This window comes from Ictidomys tridecemlineatus, chromosome 6 (genome assembly GCF_052094955.1).
Source record: "Ictidomys tridecemlineatus isolate mIctTri1 chromosome 6, mIctTri1.hap1, whole genome shotgun sequence".
NCBI classification, from domain to species: domain Eukaryota; kingdom Metazoa; phylum Chordata; class Mammalia; order Rodentia; family Sciuridae; genus Ictidomys; species Ictidomys tridecemlineatus.
This window is the reverse complement of record NC_135482.1, coordinates 25,780,658-25,804,169: the sequence shown is the minus strand read 5'-3', so window position 1 is coordinate 25,804,169 and position 23,512 is coordinate 25,780,658. Positions and strand designations below refer to the sequence as shown.

The 23,512-nt window shown below is 42.0% G+C and overlaps 1 protein-coding gene across 7 annotated transcripts in view; it reads left to right on the top strand.

Moving 5' to 3' along the window:
• Positions 1–23,512, top strand: part of Plekhg7 (pleckstrin homology and RhoGEF domain containing G7) — a 65,284-nt gene that overhangs the window by 11,544 nt on the left and 30,228 nt on the right. For 4 of the 7 annotated variants that reach the window (XR_013440393.1, XM_078053028.1, XM_040280052.2 and 1 more), the window contains 4 exons: positions 10,724–10,851; positions 14,003–14,043; positions 20,932–21,030; positions 21,865–22,008. Coding sequence is in view for 6 of the 7 variants with exons in the window: in XM_078053028.1 (XP_077909154.1) it covers positions 10,724–10,851; positions 14,003–14,043; positions 20,932–21,030; positions 21,865–22,008 (412 nt within the window). In the remaining variant the exon portion in view is untranslated. Of the gene's footprint in view, positions 1–6,438; positions 6,573–10,723; positions 10,852–14,002; positions 14,044–20,931; positions 21,031–21,864; positions 22,009–23,512 lie in introns of those variants that run through there. The other 3 variants (XM_021725819.3, XM_078053026.1, XM_078053029.1) reach the window with 3 other exon arrangements.

Below are 23,512 nucleotides of genomic sequence, written 5' to 3'. Positions count from 1 at the left end.
TAAGTTCTGTAGGACTGGGTTAGTTGTCATAAATTCTTTTTGTTTCTGCTTATCTTGGGAGGTTTTTATTTTCTCTTTCAATTTGGAGGATAGCTTTGACGGATATAGAAGTGTTGGTTGACAGTTATTTTCTTTCAGGTCTTGAATCATATCATTCCAAGGCCTCCTGGCTTTTAGATTTTGTGCTGAGAAATCATAAGTAATTCTGATTGGCTTGATATTAAAGGTAGCTGACATTTTTCTCTCAAGTCTTTTAAAATTCTATCCTTATTCTCTCTGTTAGGTGCTTTAATTTTAATGTGTTATGGAAAGGTTCTTCTTTGATGCTGTTTGTTTGGGCTTCTGAATATCTTCTGTATCTAGATGTCTATCTCATTCTCAAGCTTTTGAAACTTTTCTGTTATTAATCCCTGAAGAGTTTACCCATTTCATTAGCCTGCATCTCACAACCCACCTCAATTCCAGTGATTCTCTTCTGGGCTCTTAATGTTGTCTCAGATTTCTTGTATATTCTACAATGTTTTTTGTTTTATTTTTTTTTGGTCAAATTTTATTCTGATTGTTTCTGACATTAAATCTAATTTACATTTAAATGAGTGGATTTGGGGTAAAACAGATTTCCCTCCAAAATATGGATGGGTCTAATCCAATTAGTTGAGGGCCTGACTAGAAAAAAGATGGACCTCAGAGGAAAAGCAAGGGGGACTAGTGCCAACTGCCTTTGTTTTTTTTATTATTGGTTGTTCTACAATATTTACTGATTCTTTTTTTACTTTAATGCTGTCTGAATATTCAAAGTTGGCCATTTTGTCTTCCAGCTCTGAAATTCTGTCTTCAGCATGGTCTACTCGATTTGAGAGAATTTCAATTGAACATTTTATTTGACTTATTGCGTCTTTCATTTCCAAGATTTCTATTTGATTCCTTTCCAGTATCTCTGTCTCTGCATTGAATTTCTCATTCATATCCTGTACTGACTTCCTTAATCCATTCAGTTGTTTTTTCTGTGTGCTCTTGGAATTCATTGATCACTTTTATAATAATGCTTTTGAATTCTTTACCTTATATTTCATCCATTTTAATATCTTTGGGGTCAGTTGCTAGTAAATTATGAACCTTATGAGGTGCTATGATTTTTTCGTATTTCTTGCGTTCCTCTGTTGTGTTTTATGCATTCATTGGGAGGGATTTCCTTCTACTTTTATGTGTGGGCCTTTTTAGGGCACAGTCTTGCCAAAGTGCCTTAAAGTGATCTCGATTGAGACTCTCTCGTAGGTGGTCTTCGCAGCCTTTGTGTTGATTTTCTCTGTTTTTGCTATAGCAGTGGATATCTGTGAATGAAACATGAGGATCCACCCCTAGCCATTTCTACTTGGGACCTAGTTGTAAGTTTGGGATTTTGTCTCTTCTATACTTTGTATTAAACTGTAGCTGAGACTGAGTGCCATAACTTTGTGTGTGGAACGAAGTACACTGTCTTTTGGTTGAGTTTAGTTCAGCAGTAGGGTCTCTACCCTATGAAGTTGTAGTATCCCTGTAGGTTCCCAGAACCTCACATACTAGGGGAAAACAAATGTTAGCAACAACTGATGCAAACAATATACAGCATTAAAATAATCACCCACAATCATGTACAATGAATCAAAATGCATTCTGCTGTCATATATAACTAATTAAAATTAATTAATTAATTCTAAAAAATAATAATTACCTGGTTCACACAGTGACAGCTACAATGTTAATTGCCACTAAAAACAGAAATGGTGGGGTCAGCAGTTGCCAATAGCAAAAGCAATAAGTAACCATAAACTAGACCTGGCATTAAAGCAAACAACAGGTGTCAACTATATCACCCACAGCAATAATAATTGCAACAGCATAAATGGTGGGGGGGGCAGGAGTTATATAAACCAGTTAGTTCTAAAAGATGGTTAAAAATACAGTTAAGTAAGAGAAAAGCAAATGGGACTGGAAGGTAGGAAAGAGTTTACAATTTCAAAAAGTGAACAGAGAATGAAGAAGAGATACAGCAGGTGACAGTTATAAAGAAGCAGGAGAAAAAAAATAAGGGAAACAAAATAAAGGGAGAGAGAAAGAGAGAACAACAGAATTTAGCTCTTGGCAAAAGAGAGAAAGAGAAACTAAAGAAACAAAAACAAAACAAAAAATCGCAAACAAATCCTAAACCTCAAAAGACAAGGCAAGAAATAATAACCACATTTTTAAAATGAGAAAAAAAGAAGCAAATATTTGTATGTATATATGTCCACAAACCAATCAGCATAGCAAGAACTCAGGCATATACATTTACACACAGACACAGACACACACACACACACACACACACACACACACACAAGGCAAAAGAAAGAATTTTTAATGAAAAATTAAGGGATCATTTCACTGAGATGGTCAAAATAGTCAACAAGAATGGGTAGTAACTGCTTATGACCGGCTCTCTTTCTTTCCATTTCTTCTTGAGCTCTGTATGGAGAGAGAAAGCAAGGATTGGGGGTTTTTGACCCCGTTCTCTTTTTGTGTTGCTCTCTGACCTGCCAGTTGGACTGGCTTAACCCTGAAGCTGGATTAATTAATTGTCAGCTTGCTTCTCACCAGTATGAGGTAGGGTGGAGTGGAATGTACTGTCAGATGGAGTTTTGTCCCCACAGACCAGATCTACTCTCCCAGGACTGCTGCAGAATTCTGAGTGGAGTTTCTGTAGCTGGGGCTTAGGTCTAATCAGGCCTCAGGGGCTTTGTTGGATGGTGTCTGCTCTGGAGAAATTAAATCAACACACTGACTTCCTTAGGGCCTGGCAACTGCCAATCTCTGACAGGAGTCTGGATCTCAGGAACCACCTGAGAATTCCACTCATGGAGCAGAGCAGCCAATCCTTCACATAGTCAGAGGCCCATGAGCACAGCTTTCCTGGGTTTAGTCCCTGAGTTTGTTCACAGCTGCCTGTTCAGATTCCTGACCCTCTGCAGCAGGTCATGTGAGTTCCCAGACTCAACGGAAAAGCAAGTTGGGCTCTCCTTTGCTTTTCTGGCTTGAATTCCTCTAGGTACCATCATCTTGGTGCCTGTTTCACACACATTCTGCTATGTAACCCCCAAGGCCACATGGCAGGCACTTGCCAGGACAGTGTAGTAGTGTTTGCTCAAATCTCCTAACTCCTACAGCAGCAGCTGTAGCGTAGCCTCCTCAAGATGGCTGGCCTCAACTCCCATAGCCATTTGAGAAACAGAACACTTTTCAGGTATCAGAGCACGGTGAAGCTTCTGGATCAGCTAAGTTCAGGCTTCTTTCCTGATCTCAGATTTTTCTGTATTGAATTTGGTATTTCTCTCTGGGTTCTCACTCTCTCTGTGCTGAACCAGTGCTGCCACCACAGTTGCTGCAACCCTCTTGGCTTCAATTTAGCCTTTCTTCTTTGTTTAATGTACCCCAATTTCTAAGTCTCTAAAACTCTGACTGTCCAATATTGAATTTTAGTAAAATCCCTTGTATCTACCTTCCTGAGGAGCAGTACTCCCAGTGCTTGAATCCTGAGCTACGCAGCAGGTAGATGCAAGCTTCCTGTAGCCCGCCATCTTGAATCACCTCTCAATAAGTTCTTTAAAAGATTGTTGGAAGAGTATTAACCAGAAACTAATAGCTAGTCTGTTGTCAATTTGCGGACAGAGAAGGCAGCAGTCTTGGGGCATTGCTCCTGATGTGGGCCTGGCAAGAGAGGAGCCAGGCCCACATCAGGATCTTCCAGCATCCTCCAGAATGGGCATTCCAGGAAAATGGTTTTTGTCTATTTATTCTTCACTGTTTCCCAAGTATACAATGCCTGCTACATGGTAGGCGCTCCGTAAATGTTCAAGGAAGAACAATCAAGGAAGTAGATTGGCTAGTTAGATTTGGGCACTTTTTGTGGGGGAAATTATGTGATCTCCTTCTTGTTTTGTATATTTTGTCCTCCAAGGATTTATTGGTTTTTCTCAAGATCCTTTGACTTCTCCCATCTTTCTTATTATTTTCTGCTTATCTCTTGAATGTACCTTGGGTTTACAGGGATTTGTCTGATTATTGTCTGATCCCATTAAATAGTATTTGACTCTTGTGTGGAAAAGACAACACCTAGAAAAAAAGGTGAAAGGTATAGACAGTTACTGGCCTAGTTACCCTGATACTTTGAACACAGGTGTGTTCAAAAAATATTACTGATCAAGCCCAAGGAGTCACAGCACAAGGTACTGAATACACTGGTGAGACCCCCAAATGGGGTCCCTGCTCTGTGTTCCAAAGGATGTGGCTGCCATGCACCTTTCAGTGGTTCACTTCCCCCTTCTGAGGCAACCACCGGATCCCAGGTTCAAGTCTGTAAACTATGTAGAAACCCCTCATTCTTTCTGTCTTCTCAATTGAATTTCCACAATCAGATGGAACATTCTGGTAGGAAGTTGAACTAGAAATTACAAACATACATTCCCCCAAATCTTCTGAAACTCCTGATGGAAAAACGTATCCCAGGTAACCAAGAGAGCTTTAGTTCCATAATTGGCAGTAGAGTCGTCATTTCTCTGTTAATAACAGGAGTATTTAAAAAAAAAAAAAAGACCATTACTGATTCTTAATTTGCTCTTCCTGTGTAATCAACCCATCATTATAAGCAAGCACTGCAAATTGCCCTATATTTCTTGTGTAGGATAGAACATTACAATTCTTAAAATAGAATAGCTGCTGCTTCTGTCACCCAACTGCTAAAGAGCGCCTGCTTAAAAAGGCGACATTTACCATCAGCTTTTACTATCAAGGATTATAGTTTCTGAGAAATAGGAATCTGAGAACCACCTGACTGATAGAAAACCATTGGGCAACATTTGTCGGAAGGGAAAAGATGAGACGGTGCCTTATTCAAATGAGATTTTGTTCCAGGGAGGGTCACATGTCACCATAGAGAAGTTGCTACCTGCCTCCCATATGCTCTAGCCTTTTTAATTGTTCTCCCTTAAATACCGCACCTAGGAATTAAAGCCTTGTTTTAAATCCACTGTATAGAAGGAAGATTTCTAAAATGTAAGTGATCTATTCGTCATATGTCTAAAGGGGGAACTTTGAGTTATTCATCTTCAAACATTTCTGCCAAGATAAATTACTACCCCATAATTACCACTCCCGTCCACTGCCCACTGAAGGGACAATGAGCATGATGCTACTGAATCCTCTATCTCGAGGGACGGAAAGGGTCTCACCACATTTCTTTTCCACACAGGGAAATGGAGACCCAAGGAAGCAACACCCTAAGGTCACACATGATATAGGTCACATCAGGAATCTAAGTCCTGAGCCCAACTACATGGCCCCAGTATTGGATTCCTGTGGCTGCTGTAATGAAGTAGCACAAACCAGGTAGCTTTAAACAATAAAAATGTATCCTCTCAGTTCTGGAAGCCACAAATCTGAAATTCTAATCTAGGGAAGGACCCTTCCCTGCCCCTTCACCAGGCATTCCTGAGCTTGTGAGCATGTCACATTATTAATCACTGTCCACCTGTCTTCACATGACCTTCTCTCTTTATTCTATGCCTCTTTGTTAGCTATCTCTTATAAAGACACTTGGCATTAGACTTGGAGCCTACTTGACAATCTAGAATAATCTCATCTCTTTAATGACATCTTTGACAAATAAATTCACATTCATGGGTTCTAAGGATTAAAATATTTTTGGGTGGCCACCATTCAACCTATTATACTCCTTCTTTCACTAAAGTAGTTACCATCATTATATCCGCTTTTCAAACTATTTGTCCTTTACAATAATTGGCCATATCTCTTTCTCTTCTTCCTGTTTACAAATTCCTTTGGTGTTGGTTCTTCATATTTGAATTTTGGATTCTGGTTCTGTCGTTCACTAAAACAATGTGTCCTTAGGCAAGTTCTTTATCCATCTTTTTTTAAAAAAATATTTTTTTTATTTGTACTTGGACACAGTATCTTTATTTATTTTTATGTGGTGCTGAGGATGGAACCCAGTGCCTCACACATGCAAGGTGGGCGTTCTTCCATTGAGCTACAGCCCCAGCTCTTTATCCATCTTTTTAAGCCTCGATTTCCTTTGGTCTAAAATGTGAATGACAATGTCCACTTCTTAGGGTACTTGTAAGAAATCCATCTGACTATAATGCATGTAGGTACTTAACAAAGTGCCTAGAAAAACTGGTGCTCAGTAATTGCTGGCTGATTGTAAGAGTAATAGTCACCTAGACCAACAAAATGTATGCATTGGGCGTCCATCCACTGGGGGGCACATTTCTAGCACCCAGAAACTTTCCTGGTACCAACACAACAGAGCAACTTCATTGTTGAGCGTTGACTCATGGGCTCAGGGCCTGATCAGCAGTGGGGGGAATTCCCTGGATTCTCTGCATTGTTTCTGTCCCAGCCCACACCATGGATCCTCCGGTCTGCAGCAGAGGACAGAATAAGGAGATATTCTGGTACCAGGAGGGAGACAAGATTATTCCTGAAACCATGGGACTAGTCCCTTCGGATCTGACCGGCTTGGGGCATCGCAACTCAGGGTTAGTGTTTGGGGTTTCTGAGTGGGGGTGGGCAGGCCAAGGCAGGGGTGTCAAGCCCTAGAGGGCTGCAAAGTCTAGGTGAGGCACCCAGTTATACAGCCCCAGGGATTCAGAAATTTGTCCTGAAGCAAAGAATCAAAATAGCCAAGCATCAGACCAGAAAACAGCAACCAAGAAATGCATTGCTCAAAGATATTTCTGTAGTTGTGTTTTTCCAAACAAATGGAGGGCAGCATAGATTGCACTGTACTTTCATAGTGACAGTGGGTTGCCAGCCACACCCTGAATATTTTGCATTTATTATTATTTTATTTCCTAGTTTAATTTCCTCATGAAGAAATCAAATTTCTAAAATTTATGCTTCCTGCTGCCTTTACCCAGGACACTTCTACCCCACGCACACATCATTTTGTTTGGGGAAGGTGGGTGAAGAGTCTGAACTCATTACAATGCTCACTTCCAGGGGATAATCAATCCAGAACCCAGGGCAATGATCCTGCCTGCACGCTGCTTTTTAAAAGGAGCAATCCTGGTATTTAGAACAGCAAAAATGAGATGTCAGTTTGGAACCAAGTATGTGTTCTCACACCTACAAGAGGCCTAAATTTAAAGTCATGTTGATCTCATTACAACTATTTGCATTGATATCATTAATCCAATGATTTGAGCAACTCCATGTGACACAGATCAGGGTCTTTTTCAGGTCCCCAGAAATCTAGTTCATCACCAGGCACGGAATGCAAGAGCACGTATTCTGCACCAATCCATGTCTCTTCATATTACAGGGGGCAAGAATTCTTTCTAATTGTTTTCCTAGGTCTCCCTATGGTAACAGCTATGGTTCTTGATATTGTTATTAACCCTATGCCTTCTTGATGAACAAAAAAATGTTCACATCCACACAGGTTATGTTATGCCTTTCCAGGGGCATCTCCACCTCCCAGAATGAGCATCACAGGGTTTTGACCACAAAGACAAAAAGCCAAGGTCATGTCTCAAAACCTGTACCAGGCAGGTCCATGTGTATAAATTCAACTCCAAACCTGACCCGTGTGGTCCCAAACAGTTCCCTTCTGCTAGAGTTACCCAGGCTAGAGAGACATGGATAGTGGTAATTTAACCACCTATAACGGGACCTAAGGTGGGGAGGTAGGGGGGACTCAAATTATATTTGGCTTTTCTATATGCATATAATTACTTATTTATGATTCAGAATATAAAACCAAATTCATTTGAAGTCTGTCAATATTTTATTCTACCAGCCAATATGTATTTACTCAACAAGCTTATTTGAATACCTGCTCTGTGTCAGATTTCATGCTCAGTGATTAGATTCTCTGATGCATAAGACCCAGTAAGAGGGCTGGGGATATAGCTCAGTTGGTATAGTGCTTGCCTTGCATGCATAGGGCCTGGGTTCAATCCCCAGCACTGCACCAAAAAAAAAAAAAAAAAAAAGGACCCAGTTACAGACTTCAGTGAAATCTTTCTGAGTGGCAGCGGAGAGAGTTGACCTTTCCTGAGTGGATCAGAAAAGATTTCTGGGGGAAGAATGCCTATGCTGGAATTTGCCAGTAAGACAGAGTGGAGATGGGCAGGCAGATGGGAACTACCTGACCAAGGCATGGAGGCATGTGGTGCAGAGAGTATCCAAGGACCAGTATGAAGGTAACCATCACTGGAGCACACATTCTGCAGGAGTTTGTGCTGGAAAAGGATGCTCACTGCTCTAGGCTTGTACAGGTTTGGTTATTGTTCCATTTACCTGACCAATGTTTACTGAACCCTTACAAAGTTGAGGGATTTAAACCAGGAGCTAGGAGATTAGGATAATAGAGGAAATAAGACATGAATCTACAAAATCACCTTATAAAATAAATCACTTCCCATGAGGGAGGACATCAGAGGACTGTTTCATTCATTCACGTTCATCATTTTATTCATTCACGTTCATTTATTTACAAGCATTGAGAAAAGCAGAGAAAGGAAAGTAAAACCAAATTTAAAACCCCAGAGAATATAGATAATGGAATGAAGCTGAGCCAAATTTTATTATGCATTTCCTTTTTAAGCTACTTAACATAGGTACCCCATGGGCCTGCATCTCTGCATATTAAGCTTGGGAGGGTCAGAAGGGACAAAACACTCCCAAAGTACAGAGGTGTAAAACACCATTTTTGTTAGGATTTCCAAACCATTCCCTATTTCCAGAAAAAAAAAAATTTCAAGTAAAAAATATCAAGAGTGTCACAGAAGGCCTGGGTGCATGGCTGAACAATGTGTTTCTCTGGTATAAGATGAAGAGCTGCTGCAGGCAGAGGGGATCCAGGTCGGACTTAAATTGTGGATTACTCATGTTCAGTGACTGTGCACAGGAATCACAAAGATGCAGCTGAAGGTAAAAGTTAAGAGGTGACTGTGTCACTATGGACAAGATGCTGAGGGCCTGACCCAGTGGGTCCCAGAGAGAATTGGCAAAGACTCTTTGGAGCAAGCAGGAGAAAGCAGCAAACTTCTAGTATGCCGACAGCAGAGGATGAGGCGTTCTTTATATGTTTTGTAGAAATTTACCGGATTTAAGCTGTTTACCAATTAGAAAGTGCTAAACAATTTGTCCTACTATCAGTTTGGAAAGGTTTTTTAGCCAAAGGCTAAACATTTGAAATAATCCTTAAAATGCAAAGGAAGGAAAGGTGTATACCAAGTTATTTATAGCCTTAAATTTAGTTTGTTCTCTGACTCTGGTGAGTTTCTAGGGTGAACTGAGTCCAACTACTGACACCAGGGCTGGCCACAGTCCTCCTGAATCAAGATCCCAAAGGTGGGGCGTGGGGATGGGTGTTTATAATAAGTTCCACGGAAGGTGCTGAAGTAAACCAGATTTTGGTCAGCAGCATGATGGGCGTGAAAGGATGTGACTAGTCCCCAACATCAGACATCTAGACAAGAAAGAAACCGTGAGATCCAAGATGGCACAATTAAGAGGCAAGAGAGAAAGCACAGGCAGAAAGAAAGTTGTCACTCGGGGAAGGTCAGAACCAGGGGACTTGGTTAAAAACATGGTAGGTCTAGAGTAATAGGCAGGTAGGAAAGGGGAAGGCGCAGAGAAAGAACTGCACTAAGAGACTCATAGAGTGCCAGGCATGGCTAACTGGGAGGCAGGGGAGACAGGGGTGCCACAGGACAATGAACAAAATCATAACAACTAAAGGGGCACGACAAACCTGAACTCTCAACTTCCTGGGCAGTTCCTCAGCGTTGGAGTTGACATTTCTGTATGACTACTTCTGCTTTGGATTAGCCAAAATCCCTATCTACATGAAGTCACCTATATTCTAGATGGTCGGTTGGTAAAAGAGAATTTCAAGATCACATCTGTCAGTGAATAGAAGGAATTGGGTCTTCTGCCCCGTAGAATAGACTAAAGAAATATCTGCATGGTCCTGATGAGGAAACGGAGAGTCTCTAGGATTCTTTGTACCAGACGAGTTCCTGGCATGGCAGACGCCCTTCCAGTTGTGTTCCTTGAATAGCACTTTGTAAATGCCCGGTGACTTTGGACTTTCTCCCCACTGTGTCTGATACTTAAACTATTTATTTTGTGAACATCCAACAGACAGAAAATTTCATGAAACAGAGTAGAGGAAAAGAGAGGCATATATATATATACTTGCTAAGCTTTTCCTGCAATAGTTCCTATTTTTCTCTAAGAAAAATAACAGTGCCGGCTTCAAACAACTAGCTTTGGATTACTAGGAGTGCCAGAGGCCACCTCTACCATCCTACTCACTTCTGAGGCAGTATGCCTCTTTGGCAAGACTTCTGTGATTGATACTAGGAATTCCTCCTGGTATCCTTCCCAATCAGAGCAAATAGATACATTCATGTTAATATTTCTACACGGCCTCTGCTGGTTTGGATGAGTTAAAATTATAAATGGTCAATAAGGACCAAAGAGGTGGCCAGTAAATGTAGTCTGTATGTGTCACTGTGACCACCGGTGCCTGGATCCTCAAGCGGTCCTGAGACTTTCCTAGGAGAACAGATGTCAGGTGGTGAGCAGCCACGCCTATGTTGACCAGAGAGGGTCTGAACAGTGATCCCACCTGCACTCCAGCCCTGAGCTCTCGTCTCTCCTCTCTTAAGCACAGGTTCTACGAGCGCAGGCGCAGTTCTGTGGTGCTGAACTTACCTGGACTCGAGGTGTTTCCCGGGGACCTTCTGGTTTCTGATGGAGCTGCGGATTACCTGTGCCACCCACTGCTGCTGCTGAATCCAGGTCCCGTTCATTCAGCCTATGTTCAGGATATGCCTGCTCTGAGACAGAGAATGCCCTAAGCCAGGAAGATGTTCCCAATAGTTAAAAACGTGTGAAACACGTGCACTGACCAGTTAGAACAGAAGTCTCGCCAGTTAGAACAGACCCAGGCCTGGAGGACCGGAAGCAGCTGACTCCCAGTCTTGGTTTTAGGCATTCCATTTACAGAGATGGATAAGGCATGGGTCTCCCCTCACGATGTCCTCTTGTCATCATTTATTCCAAGTTGAGGACCCAAGACAGCAAGCACCAGTGACAGTGACCATTTTGGACCAGAGTGTCCTCACTGGGGGATGATGGGCAGCTTGCCAATAATTGTTACAAAGCTTATTTCCCACCCACTTCTGAACTTCAGCCTCACATTGGTCCTTTCCAACCAGAATGGTCCCAGCGGGGAGCAAAGGTGGTAGAACAGATTAGTGTCTAACAGGGAAAGGCAGCTTTAGCCCTGATTCCTCTGTGAAAGAAAAGAGCAGTTGTTCAGGGTGCTTTCCTCATGGCTCTGAGGGTAAGAAAATTGAAGTCTTTCATAGCTAAAAATGAGGCCTACAGATTGTCCATAATAGTAGCTTTAAGCTGGTTTTATTCCTAGCTGGGTGTTTTACCTAAAAATCCTGACTTCATGACAATCCAAAGTATAAAACAGATCTAGGTCAAGTTGCATTGACTAAATCTTAGTAGACCCCAAAGACTCACACCAGGCAATCCCCAGAAACCTTGGATACCTGGTAAAATAGTCTGAAAATAATCAAGCTCATTCCTTATTCACATCTGTGCAAAGTGAGACCCAAGAAGGAGAAGCAACCTAGTCACCATGTGAGCTGGTTAGTGTCCAGGGAATGGATCTAAGCCCCAGAATTCTGGTCCCCAGCTCTTTCCACCAGTCTGTATCAGTCACCTACCATGGGCAGATGTAGCCTTCTGGATGTGGAATGCAGAAGCCCCAGGAATACAGAAGAATGAACAGCTCTTCATTCTGTGTAGATCTCTTCCACAGCTACTATCTATTGTGGCACAACACATAAGGACCAACATCTATTGTCCCCTATGCTACCACACGGCAAATAACCAAACCAAGGGGAAATGGGGGTGTTCAGCACCCACCCCTACAAGGCAGAAGTAGTTCTGAACCCAGTGTATTCTTAGCATAGGTTAGTACACGATTCATGATGCTTCATAAACACTCACACTCATGCACAACTAGAGCAGGGGTTCCCAAGGCTGGTCTTAAATCAGCAGGATTGGCATTCCCCCACCCCAAGAAGTTGTGAGAAATCTGGCTTCTGGGGTCCCATCCCATATATACTGAATCAGGAACTCTGAGAGTGGTGTCTGGCAATTCACTTTCTGCAAAGCTCTGGTACCAGCTGAAGTTTGAGGAACACTACAGTGAGGAGCAAGGTCATGATGGCTGTGTGATGCTTCCATTTCATACTAGCTGTTTTGTAAGTTGTGCGTCTGGGGTCATAGCAGGCACCACATAGTACAGAAGACAAGCAACGTTCTCTACCACCACCCACCAAGCCCGCTCCTCAAGGTGTTTAGAATAGAGGTCTCATGTTCCAAGTTCACAGTCTATGGCAGGGTCTCTCAAGCTTGGATGCACATATGTGCCACCTTCAGATACTATTAAAGTAGCTTAACTCAGCAAAGATAATATTTAAGATAGATAATGAAAGATTGTGGTTTTAATAAAGACTCATTCAAACCTTTTTCTGAATATTTATGAAGTATTCAGAATTATTTTCAAAATTAGAAAAAAAAAAGAGGAGAGAAATTTGCCAAGGATCCCAAATATTGCATTTCAAATTGCATAATTTACCACTAGTCATTTGAGGGCTAAGTATAGAGAATCTCATTTGTCCCTACAGGAAATTTTACCTACTCTCCCATTTATAAAGATCAATAATGTGGTCATAATAAATGAGAGGATACTCAGCTGGGCAGATTAGGTCTCATCCAAGGTTACAGTAGAGCAGGTCCCTCAAGCACATCCTATGAGTGAATGTTGTAATTACTTCTGTTTGATTGAACATTCAAAAGACACCCCCAGTGAACCAGACTTCTGAAAGACAGACCTATACGACTTCTATTTTCTATACCGAGTGGTCAGAACATCCTATAAATCGAAGAGGGAATTTCCAGCTTTTTTTTTTTCTGAGCAGCAGAAATAACATAAAAACCAAAAGATCAGAAAAGGCTCAAAATATCTTTATTTCCTGGTCACCAAAAAAATGTGTGACTGAACAATGACTCTCTTCTCATCCCAAAGCCACTCCTAAAGATGATTTGGATGGTGACCAATGGCAACAAGACAACATATAAAGATTGGTGATGTCATGTTGATGTCCCCTATCTCAGGAATCCTCATTTAACAGCATCTGGGGATTCCTGAGTTGATAGAAACTGAGTCTCAAGTTTGGTCAGGTGATTGAAGTCTGTGTGGTGGAATATGGCATAAGAATGAGGGCCCAGCCCTTTCAGCCCAAAAGCATTATGATTCTTTAATAATTACTTAACATCTTTGTGTGTATGTATGTGGTGCTAAGGATTGAATCCAGGGCCTTATATAAGCGAGGCAAGCACTCTACTGAGCTATTTCCCCAGCCCATTACTCAACAACTTTATTGCAGTTCATAGATTTTTCCCCAAGTGATAATGGAAAGGAATCTAAACAATACCCTAGTAAAGACCTGCATGAGCCAGGTGTGTGACCTGTAATCCTAACAGCTCTGGGAGGCTGAAGCAGGAGGATTGTGAGTTCAAAGCCAGCATTAGCAACTTAGCGAGGCCCTAAGCAACAGCTCAGAGAAAACCTGTTTCTAAATAAAATGCTAAGTAGGGCTGAGAATGTGGCTCAGTGGTTAAGCACCCCTGGGCTCAATTCCTGGTACCTGCATGATTCATCTTTAGGCAGCAGAACCAGGTCAGACACTGCATCATTCACTCCTTTGCAAAAATATAAATATTCATTCTATGTATTTTCAAAAGAATGAAAGCAGGATGAATTCTGTTTGGCTTATTTTCAAAAAGGAAGCTTCACGAAGCACTGCAAGGATCTGTCACCAGTTGCTCTGAGTTACAACATGTTTGCTTTTATTTCACCCACCAGAATCCAAGAAACCAAGATGGCCTTTCTCCAAGAGAGGAGTGGTAAGTGTCTCACGTTGTCATTTTTTGTTTTTAATTAAGCCTCCTGTAGCTAAGAAAGTAAGAAACGGTTGAAGAGTCTTTTTATTCTGCTTTCTCTCTGCCTAAAAGCAGATGGCACATGAAATGTAAATGATATCATCACATCCACAGTATTGGCGATAGAACATGCCAAATGGTGTCATTTTGTGCAGCAAAACAGTGCTAATTGCCAGCAGTTAATGAGTTCTGCAAAGACGTGAAGCAACTCTAACATGGTGATGCTTCACAACACTGAATTTATATACCCTGGTATGACTGAGGATGCACACACACCCCCATCCGCCTGTGAAGTAGAACTTACATGAGTGTGTGCCCCGGGTTGCAGGCAGCGCCATATATATACTGGGAACATTAAAAAATTCATGAGGTATTACAGAAACCGATTCCACAAATACACTTCTATTTCTGGGAGAGTCTGTTGGATTCATCCTAGTGGGTTTTTAAATTTGTTCTTGGTTCCGTCAATTATTGAAGAGTAATAAATCTGAATCAGCAGTCCCCGAGTCCTTAGGGCCTAGGACAAGTCAAGCCTTTCCTGGCAGGCCGTGGGTAGAGGGGGGACTGTTCATGATCATGACTGCACCCCAACTCCTGTTTTCTGGAGAAAGGGAAAAGACTGGTGTTGGCCTCTGGCAGTACCAGTTTTGAGACCTGTATATGGCAGCCGGCAGCTGGGAGGCCTTATGGGAAGTCACTGTGCCTTGTTCTGTTAAAAACCTGCCCGCATGGCCTCTCCAGTCAATCTATCACCGGTTGCTGACATCTGCAGTGGTTCTATGGACACATGTCGTCTTGACATGCCTTTTAAGTCCAGTAGCTAAATTGAAATCCCCCTGAGGTTTCAATCCCAGCTGCTTTACTTCCTGCCCCAGGACCTTGGCCCATTGATACACTTTCCTCAGCTTCAGGTCCCCCCCTCCCCCATAAAAGGTGGAAAGTCACAATGCCAGCCCCACAGAGTGGTTGTGATAAGGGAATCGTGACATACATGGAGCATCCCCCAGAGCTGAGCACTAGTAAGCAATCAAGAGTGGCTGTAGTAGTAATAGTAGTCTTTTTAATTAGAGTTTGGAAAACTACTTTCCCACCAACCGGCTGGGCCGATGAGATGAGCTGGGTGCAAAGGTGCTGGCTGCAACATTAAGCTAAGAAAACGACGAAGAAACCACACAACACACAGACATGAGTTTCTCAGGTCAAGGGTGGGACTGCTCTGTGACCTCAAGGGTCCTCTTCCTTGCTGGAAGGCAAGAGAGAAAGAAGTGTCCCCAGAACCCCTCTATTTATTAGGGAAAAGACATTCCATAGAATATTCCACCCAAATAATGCAGGAGATAGAATTTCAGAAAGGGGGTTGCCCAATCCCTTTGGGTAATGCTCAAGCCCAGGGCTGAAGCCCTTCCTTGCCAAGCCAAGGTAAGGCCCACTTGCTTCGCACACTACGTGGCCTGCGATGCCAGTTCAGTACCTTCATCACTCAGGGCTGAGGAGGGTGCTTTGCTCGTGCGCAGGATGGCCCCCGACACGACTTATTTTCACAGTCAGATTTACGATGGACTTTCACATGGTTGGTTTTCAGAAATATAAACGTTCATACAAAATGTGATCGGAATATTGCAATTTGCAAATCATAACCTGTCGATAACAGGGTGACACCATTGTCACTGAGGCTGTTGTCTTCAGCCACTCAGGGATGTGCTCCATTTCCTGGTAGGTCTGAGACAGGGCAGCCTCTCCTGAGCACCTTCCTGGTGTGAACGGAGGCAGGGCTGGTCACTAGTCAGGTCTGAGGTCCCAGAAGGGGGTCACTTCCCCGTGGCCCTCCTGAGGGCACCTCAAGGTCAAGGAAGCTCCAGGAGACATGTTCCTTCAGAAGCAAAGACCTTGGCCCAGGCAGGATGTCCTAAAGCTGTTGAGATCAGGCCCTTCTTTCCCCATAAAGAAGCAGCATGTCCCTATGTGTATTGGGTGACTGTTATGCGCCAAGTACTGGGCCATAGACATCTAAGATGCCAGTTGAGAAGGTCAGGCCTGATATGTAAATTGGGGATGCTAAGTGGTTTGCATTCTGGGGTGGGGTGGGGGGGCAGTGATGGAGAGACACTAAAAAAGAAGACTCAGGTCCCTTATATGAAATGGCATGGCATTTGCGTATAACCTAAGCACATCTTCCCATACACTTTAAATCATCTCTATTATTTATAATACCCAATATTATGTAAATGCTATGTGGATATTTGCTATACTGCATCATTCAGGGAATAATGACCAGAAAATGTCTGCACGTGTTTGGAACAGACAGTTTTTCTTTGAATATTTTTGGTCAGTGATTAGCTGAATCCATGAATGTGGAACCTGTGGAAACAGAGGGCTGACTTGTGAAATGACAAAATGTCTTTGAGAAAGGTTCTCAGCAATGAAGGAAAGTTCATTGCTCGAAGCCCCATTTCCATAGCGACACAATATCCGTTTCCCTTAAAATCAATACGTCTCTTTCCTTTCTTCATCCTCTGAGCCTTATCAAGTGATTCATATCCTAATGAAGGATAATCCACATCAATATTGCACACTTCTTTTACAGATTTTCCTTTTCTTACCTGCCTGTCTTCCCTCCTTCCTTTCTTCCTATCAATAAAAAATATTAGTAATAAAGCTAAAGCAAGGCTACCACATTACCAGGCCACCAGGCACTGTTTCTATTTACATATATCCTTGTCTGTTCATGTCTGGTTTTACATACATGCACTCAGATTCTCACAACAATCCAACAAGGTAGGTAACATTCTTACCTCCTTTTCACAAATGGGGAAACAGGTTCAGAGAGGTTGAATAATCTGAAAACCGAGCTTTGTCTCTAGCCGTCTCAGGCAGTCTGGCTCTCAGTCTGTTCCATCCCTGACATCATAGCTCTCCTCTAACTGTGGGGGGTCTCCATCAGCAGACCTGAACACTCCTTCCTCCTTTCTGTCATCAGCACTATTAAAGATCCTGTCTGTCCTCACTGAATCAGTGTCACTCTTTGCAAACTATTCTTGAAATGTAGATACTCTGTCTTAATCTTCAGTTTCCCTCTAGTTCCATGTCACCAGTGTCTACTGCAAGTTCGCATCCCAGTTACCTCTGAGGGACTAAATTTGAGAACCCAGAATCTACCGTGGCTTCTCACTTTTCTCCATCCTCCATCTCCTCTCAAATGCTCTCCCGGTGCTTCTCTTCTCCTAGCTAAGGCTGCCATAGAAGCAGCAGCAAGGAGCTAGGTGAGTCTGTGACTTTAAAAAGTTACTGTGTCCACGGGAGGAAGCTTCTCCTTCCCTCTCCCTGGCATAGCCACCACCGGGCTTTGACCAGGAGGTTTGGTCAAACCCATGGCAAGCCACAGCGAGTGCCCTTCAGGGAACGGAACTCGCGCCCACTTCCCCCACAACTCCAAGGCTGCTCCCATTGTCTCAATTTCTGTCTTTTCCAACTGGCTGCTGATTTTTTTTTTTATTGCCACAACACACAGTCGCTATGGTTTCAGACATCAACAAAAGGCATATGTCTCAATTTCTGTAGGAGGTCCCCAACTGGCTCCAAGATTCCTTTGCTACTGTGGAGGCTAAAGAATCTACAATAGATTTCCTCAGTCTGTGCTCCCATCCGACCTGAGACACCAGCCACAGGCTTCAGCACACTCTGAACCCATCCCAGGGTCCCCTCTCAGCCCCACAGCAGCAGAGAGCCCATGCCTTCTCATGTCCTTAACGTTGATTCCTTGGCACCAAATTCTTCAGATCCCTGCCAGCATCCTGCACCCAGAGGCAAGAGAGCAAGCTGAGAAATTATTTGTGATAAACATGCCACTGAAATGCAGCCAAGTTGGCCTCAGAAAGCCCTATACACAGTTCTGTGATAGTTTCTTCCTAGTTTGAATGATAACACAAACTGCTTATGTGGGCAGTTTCTGCTGTTGCAATAGAATACTGAATCAAGGAAATGCTCTTAACAGATCACCTTTTAAAATCAAGTTACACCGACATGTGGAGAATATTTCATTCATCAATGACCGAATACACTTTCTTCTCAGCAGCACGTGGATCCTTCTCTAATATAGAAGTTATTGTGTTATGTAAGCTATCACAGATGTTGGAATACAATTGCAATATTCCCTTAGTCTATTTTTAGCATCTGTAGGGTTATTTTGATAGCTCCCTTTCCATCCATATTCATTTTTATGTTCTTGCTTTTTCCTTGATTAGGCTTGTTTGATCTTTATTAAAGTTTAGCTGTGTTATTTCTTCTCTATTTCATATATTTTGGCTCCTACTCTTATTTTTTCCTTCCTACTGCATAATTGGAAAATAATTTGATTATGATTCTAATTTTTTTCTGATACAAGTACTTTAAGTTATAAATGTTCACCTGAGTACTGTTGCATCCCACAGATCCTGATATTGTAAGCTTTTATCACTTAGTTCAAAGCACTTTTTATTTACTTCTCTTGGGCTTTTTTCCTTGACCTCTGAGATATTTATAAGTGCTCCATTTAATTTTGAAATAGATGATGTAAGGGGGGCTTCTATATATCCTAAGGTGATTGATTTTTAACATAATAAATTATGCAGGAAACAGTTCACGTAATTTCAAATTTAAAAAAAAAGTAATGGCAATGCTTTTTACGTTGATTGTATTGGTTACATATGTGTCAAAACTTATTAAATTATATACTTCAAATATGTGCATTTTACTGACTGTATTTCAATTTTACCTATATAAAGCTATGAAAAAGAAAAATAAAAAAGTTATAGAAAGACATGTAAATATGACACCCCTTAAAGTTAATTATGAATATCATCATAAAAATGATTATCTGATGGTGGGGATTATGAGTAGCCTTAATTTTTATTGTGTTTTTGCTTTTCAAATTTTCTTTGCAATAATCACATTATCTTTGTAGTCAGGTTTTTTTTTTATTTATAGTTGGACATAGTACCTTTATTTTATTTATTTATTTTATGTGGTACTGAGGATCAAACCCAGTGCCTCGCATGTTCTAGGTAAGTGCTCTACCACTGAACCACAACCCCAGCCCTGAAGTCAGATTTCTAAAACAAGAATAAAGACTGTGTAATGCAGCCACATCAATGTTAATGGCAGCTCAATTAACAATAGCTAAGCTATGGAACCAACCTAGGTGCCTTTCAATGGATGAATAGATAAAGAAATTGTGCTACATATACACAATGGAATATTATTTAGCCATAAAGAAGAATGAAATTATGGCATTTTCCGGTAAATGGATGGAACTGTAGACTCTCATCCTAATTGAAATAAGCCAATCCCCCCCCCAAAAAAAACAAAAGCCAAATGTTCTTTCTGATATGTGTGTGCTAACTCAAAATAAGTGAGGAGGAGGGAAGAATAGAAGTTCATTGGATTAGACAAAAGAGAATGAAGGGAAGGGAGGGGAATAGGAATAAGAAAGACATTAGAATGAACACTTTCCTGTGTTCATATATGAATACATGACCAGTGTAACTCCGTATGATGTAAAACCACAAGAATGGGAAGTTATACTCCATGATGTACGATACGTCAAAATACATTCTACTGTCATGTACCTCTAAAAAGAACAAATTAAAAAAGAATAAAAACTAAAACAGCAAAAAGTGGGCAGCTCCATTTTAAGGAAACTAGCATTTTTCCTGTTCTGGAGTTCTTTAGCACAGAATCATCGTGTTGGCCAAGTCCATTTAACACTGTGAGTTTTATTTAGTCAGATGCCAACTGAGGGGTTGAACTGACAGGCCAGAGGCACTTTCTTATGCAAATGTCCTACAGTCCAGAGTCCAGAAAGTTGAAATTGTGAAGGACAGGTATCAACCAGAGGTGGGCACTAGACTTGGGTCCCTCTGTTGATTCTAAGACCATTCTTTGCTCTTTTTCCCAGTAGTGAGAGGAGAGATTTACAATAGACAATTCTCATGAGCCTCTGCCACCAGCTCTTCCGTGGTCCTAGGAATCTGACTATAGCTCAGAAAGGGAATAGGAGTAAGAAAGATGGTGGAATGAGATGGTCATCATTACCCTAAGTACATGAAAGAAGACATGAGGATGTGATTTTACTTTGTGTTCAACCAGACATATGAAATATTGTGCTCTATCTGTGCAATATGAATTGTAATGCATTCTGCTGTCTTATATAACAAAGCAAAAATTTTAAAAAAAAAAGGCATCGGAAGTCTTCATGCCTAAACATGGCTGGGTCTGTTAGAGGTTTAGTTGTTCTCACAAACATCAGAGAATCAACTAAAGTTGCTGAAGCTACCGATACCATGTCCTTGAGAATTCACATTTTATTTTTTTGTAGAAAACAATATTTAATGATACACATAAAATGATTTTAAAAGTCATAAATATGAATAATCATCTAATCTACTGAGTCAAAAACCAAAATGACATGGTTACATTTCTAGAAAAATATCAAATTTCAAAAAAATACCGGATGCTGAAGTTGGTACCCAATAAAACAGAAATAGGAAAGAAACAGAAACTTGAAAAGATAATGACCACAAAATAAATTGAAATTATACTTAAACTCCTTCTAAGTACTAGGCTAACAAAGAAGAATGAAATTATGTCATTTGCAGGAAAATGGGTGGAACTTGAAAACATTTTGTTAAGTTAAATAAGCCAAACTCAGAAAGTCAAGGATCATATGTTTTCTCTCATATGTGGAAACTACAGTGTGAAAAGGAAAAGAAAGGTGTTGGGGGGAATCTCATGAAAATCATAGGGAAACCAGTATAGTAGAGAACAGTGAGGAAAGAGAATTCACATTTGAAAACCCTGTTTCTATTCCTCTTTAAGCAGAGCAAAGACAAACACAAGCTGGTCGCCGAGCTGGAAAACTGCCTGTCCTCCATGAAGATCACAGACTTCAGGGGCTACGAGTTCTGCCACTTTAAGGTAGGGTGCATGTCACTTACCAAGTGGCACAGCTTTTCCTTTGTCTTTTCTTGGTCATTATTTTAAGTTGTCAAAGTACAGCTGGCACAGGGGAGGAGCCCAGGGCTGGGCAGGACACTGAGACCTGGGGAAAGTCACTCTATCTGCCATCAGGTCATGGGAATGAGAGCCTCTGGCAGGTCATGAAGCCCTAAGGAAGAATTAAGGCAGCCCAGCACCGCACAATGACGTGTTGGTCAATAGCAGGCCACACCTCTGGGGGTCTCCTCACGAGGGCCTAGTGACATCGTCACCCCCTTAGTCTGTGCAAGTACAAGCTGCGGTTCACACAGCTACAGAATCAGCCAACAGCACACTTCCCAGAACATCTCCTGTCCTTAAGGGACAAATGACTCTAGCTGTATCAACCGTTTGCCCCTCTTGGCCTCAGAACCTCCTTTGCAAAGTTAGTTGTTTGGGATAAATCAATTTCTAAGGTCTCGTCGAGTCTTAAAACTCTCATTTCTCGATTCTTCAGTAGTTCATTTCAATGAGCTTTGCCAGCAGAACCTGGAATCAGGCTTCTCAGATCTTGGAGGTTGTAAAATTCTCACGCAACCTTCCAAGCAACGTCAGCTTGAATTTCTCTGCGTTTGAAACTCCCATGCTTTGCGTCAGGAGGACTGGCTTTCTCCAGCCACAAGGAGAAGCTGTGGTTTGTAGCTTGAGGAGCCACTGCCAACAGGGACACGGGGGGCCTGCAGGGTCCCTACCACACTGCAAGGAAAGCAGACGGCAGGCAGGTCAACCACGGGGGGCGGAATGTGTTGTTCTCTCTTTTCTCCCCACGTACAGGATAAGACCTGGACTGAAGTCATGGAAACACATCAGAAACTCCCCCCTGATGGATCAGACTTGGGAAAGCAGCAAGAGGCTGTGTGGGAACTCTTCACGAGTGAATGCACTTATTTCTTGGACCATTTATTGGTCCTTAAGATGGTAACACAGGCTTTCATTTTGATAATACATGAAAAATATCAATTTGGTTCTTTGGGAATTTACTTATCTCTTCCATGCTAAAAAAAAATAAAATAAAAGCAAGTCAAGAGATTTTTCCCCCCCTTTCTCAGGATTTTGAAGAACATTTTCTTCATTGTTCCTTTTTGTTTAGCTACTACTTAGTTGTCTCTCCATTCTTTTCTTGAACCCATCTTTTCAGGATTGAGGGAGACCTAATAAATCACCCCCAGCTCCCCATCTACTATCCAAATCTCACCTGTGTTCACACATCCTTAAATCCAGGAGCTCACAGCTACCATCAAGGCAACCTATCCCATCCTTGGTGGCTTCCTGGCCCAGAGCTCTTGCTTCCTCCCAAACAAGTGCCAGGTGAATGCTTTGGTCAGCTGCAGGGCACAGTCGCAGATTTCCAGAGCCGTCATCCGCTTGTAACGTAGTGCCATCAGAATACGCAGTACCATCGTGATATCCTCTGTGTGAATGGGCGCTGGATGTGATCTAGGGGGGACTCAGAGCAGAGAATTCCTTATAGAAGAACCATAGAGCAAGGAGAAAAGGGAGCAGCTTTCTTCCAAGACCGTAGGACAAGAGAGGCCATGTGACTACCAAGGTTGCCCCTGCCCACAGCACTGGGCGCTCACAGCAAAAAAAAAGCACTATCGTGGGAGACCTGAGTTCAAACCCTGAATTTGCCTTTGAACTCTCATGTAACTGCTGAAAAGTCTAGTCCTCCATACCCTAAACCAGAGGTTGGCAGACATTTAGAGTAAAGATCCTTATCTTAGCCTGTTTCGTGTTGCTGTAACACAATCTCACTGGGTGATCTGTCAAGGAAAAGAAATGAATGTATTTGGCTCATGCTTCTGGAGGTTGGGATACGAGATGAGGAAATGCATCTGTTCAGGGCTTTCTTGATGCCTTATAAAATGACAGAAGGCATCATATGGCAAGAGAGGCCATAAAGAGGGAAACTCACTGTCATAACAACTTTGTGATCATGAACCTTCTCCATGTTAGCAACACTAATCCATTCATGGCAGCAGAGCCCTGGTAACCTCTCCCCTTGGGGCCCACCTCGGAACACTGTTGCATTGGGGATTCAGTTCCCAGCACATGAATTTCAAGGAACACATTGAAACCAGAACAATCCAAATAGTAGATATTTCAGCCTTTGCAGACCACATGGTGTTTGTTTTAACTACTCAATTCTGCCATCGCAGTGCAAAAACGGCACAGATAATATGTCAAGGAATATTCATGACCGACAAGATCACAGTACCACATACTTCACAAAAGCAGGTGGCAGTGCAGATTTACAGCCTGCAGGCAATAGTTTGATGATCCCCGTATTAAGCTATAAAAAGGGAGTGACTATGCCACCTCTAGCTATGCACTAAATCATGGTGGTGATCAAAGTGTTTCCTTTGAAATCTGTTAAGTGCTACGTGCGAGTGTCAGTTGTTTTTTTTTATCAGTAAGATTT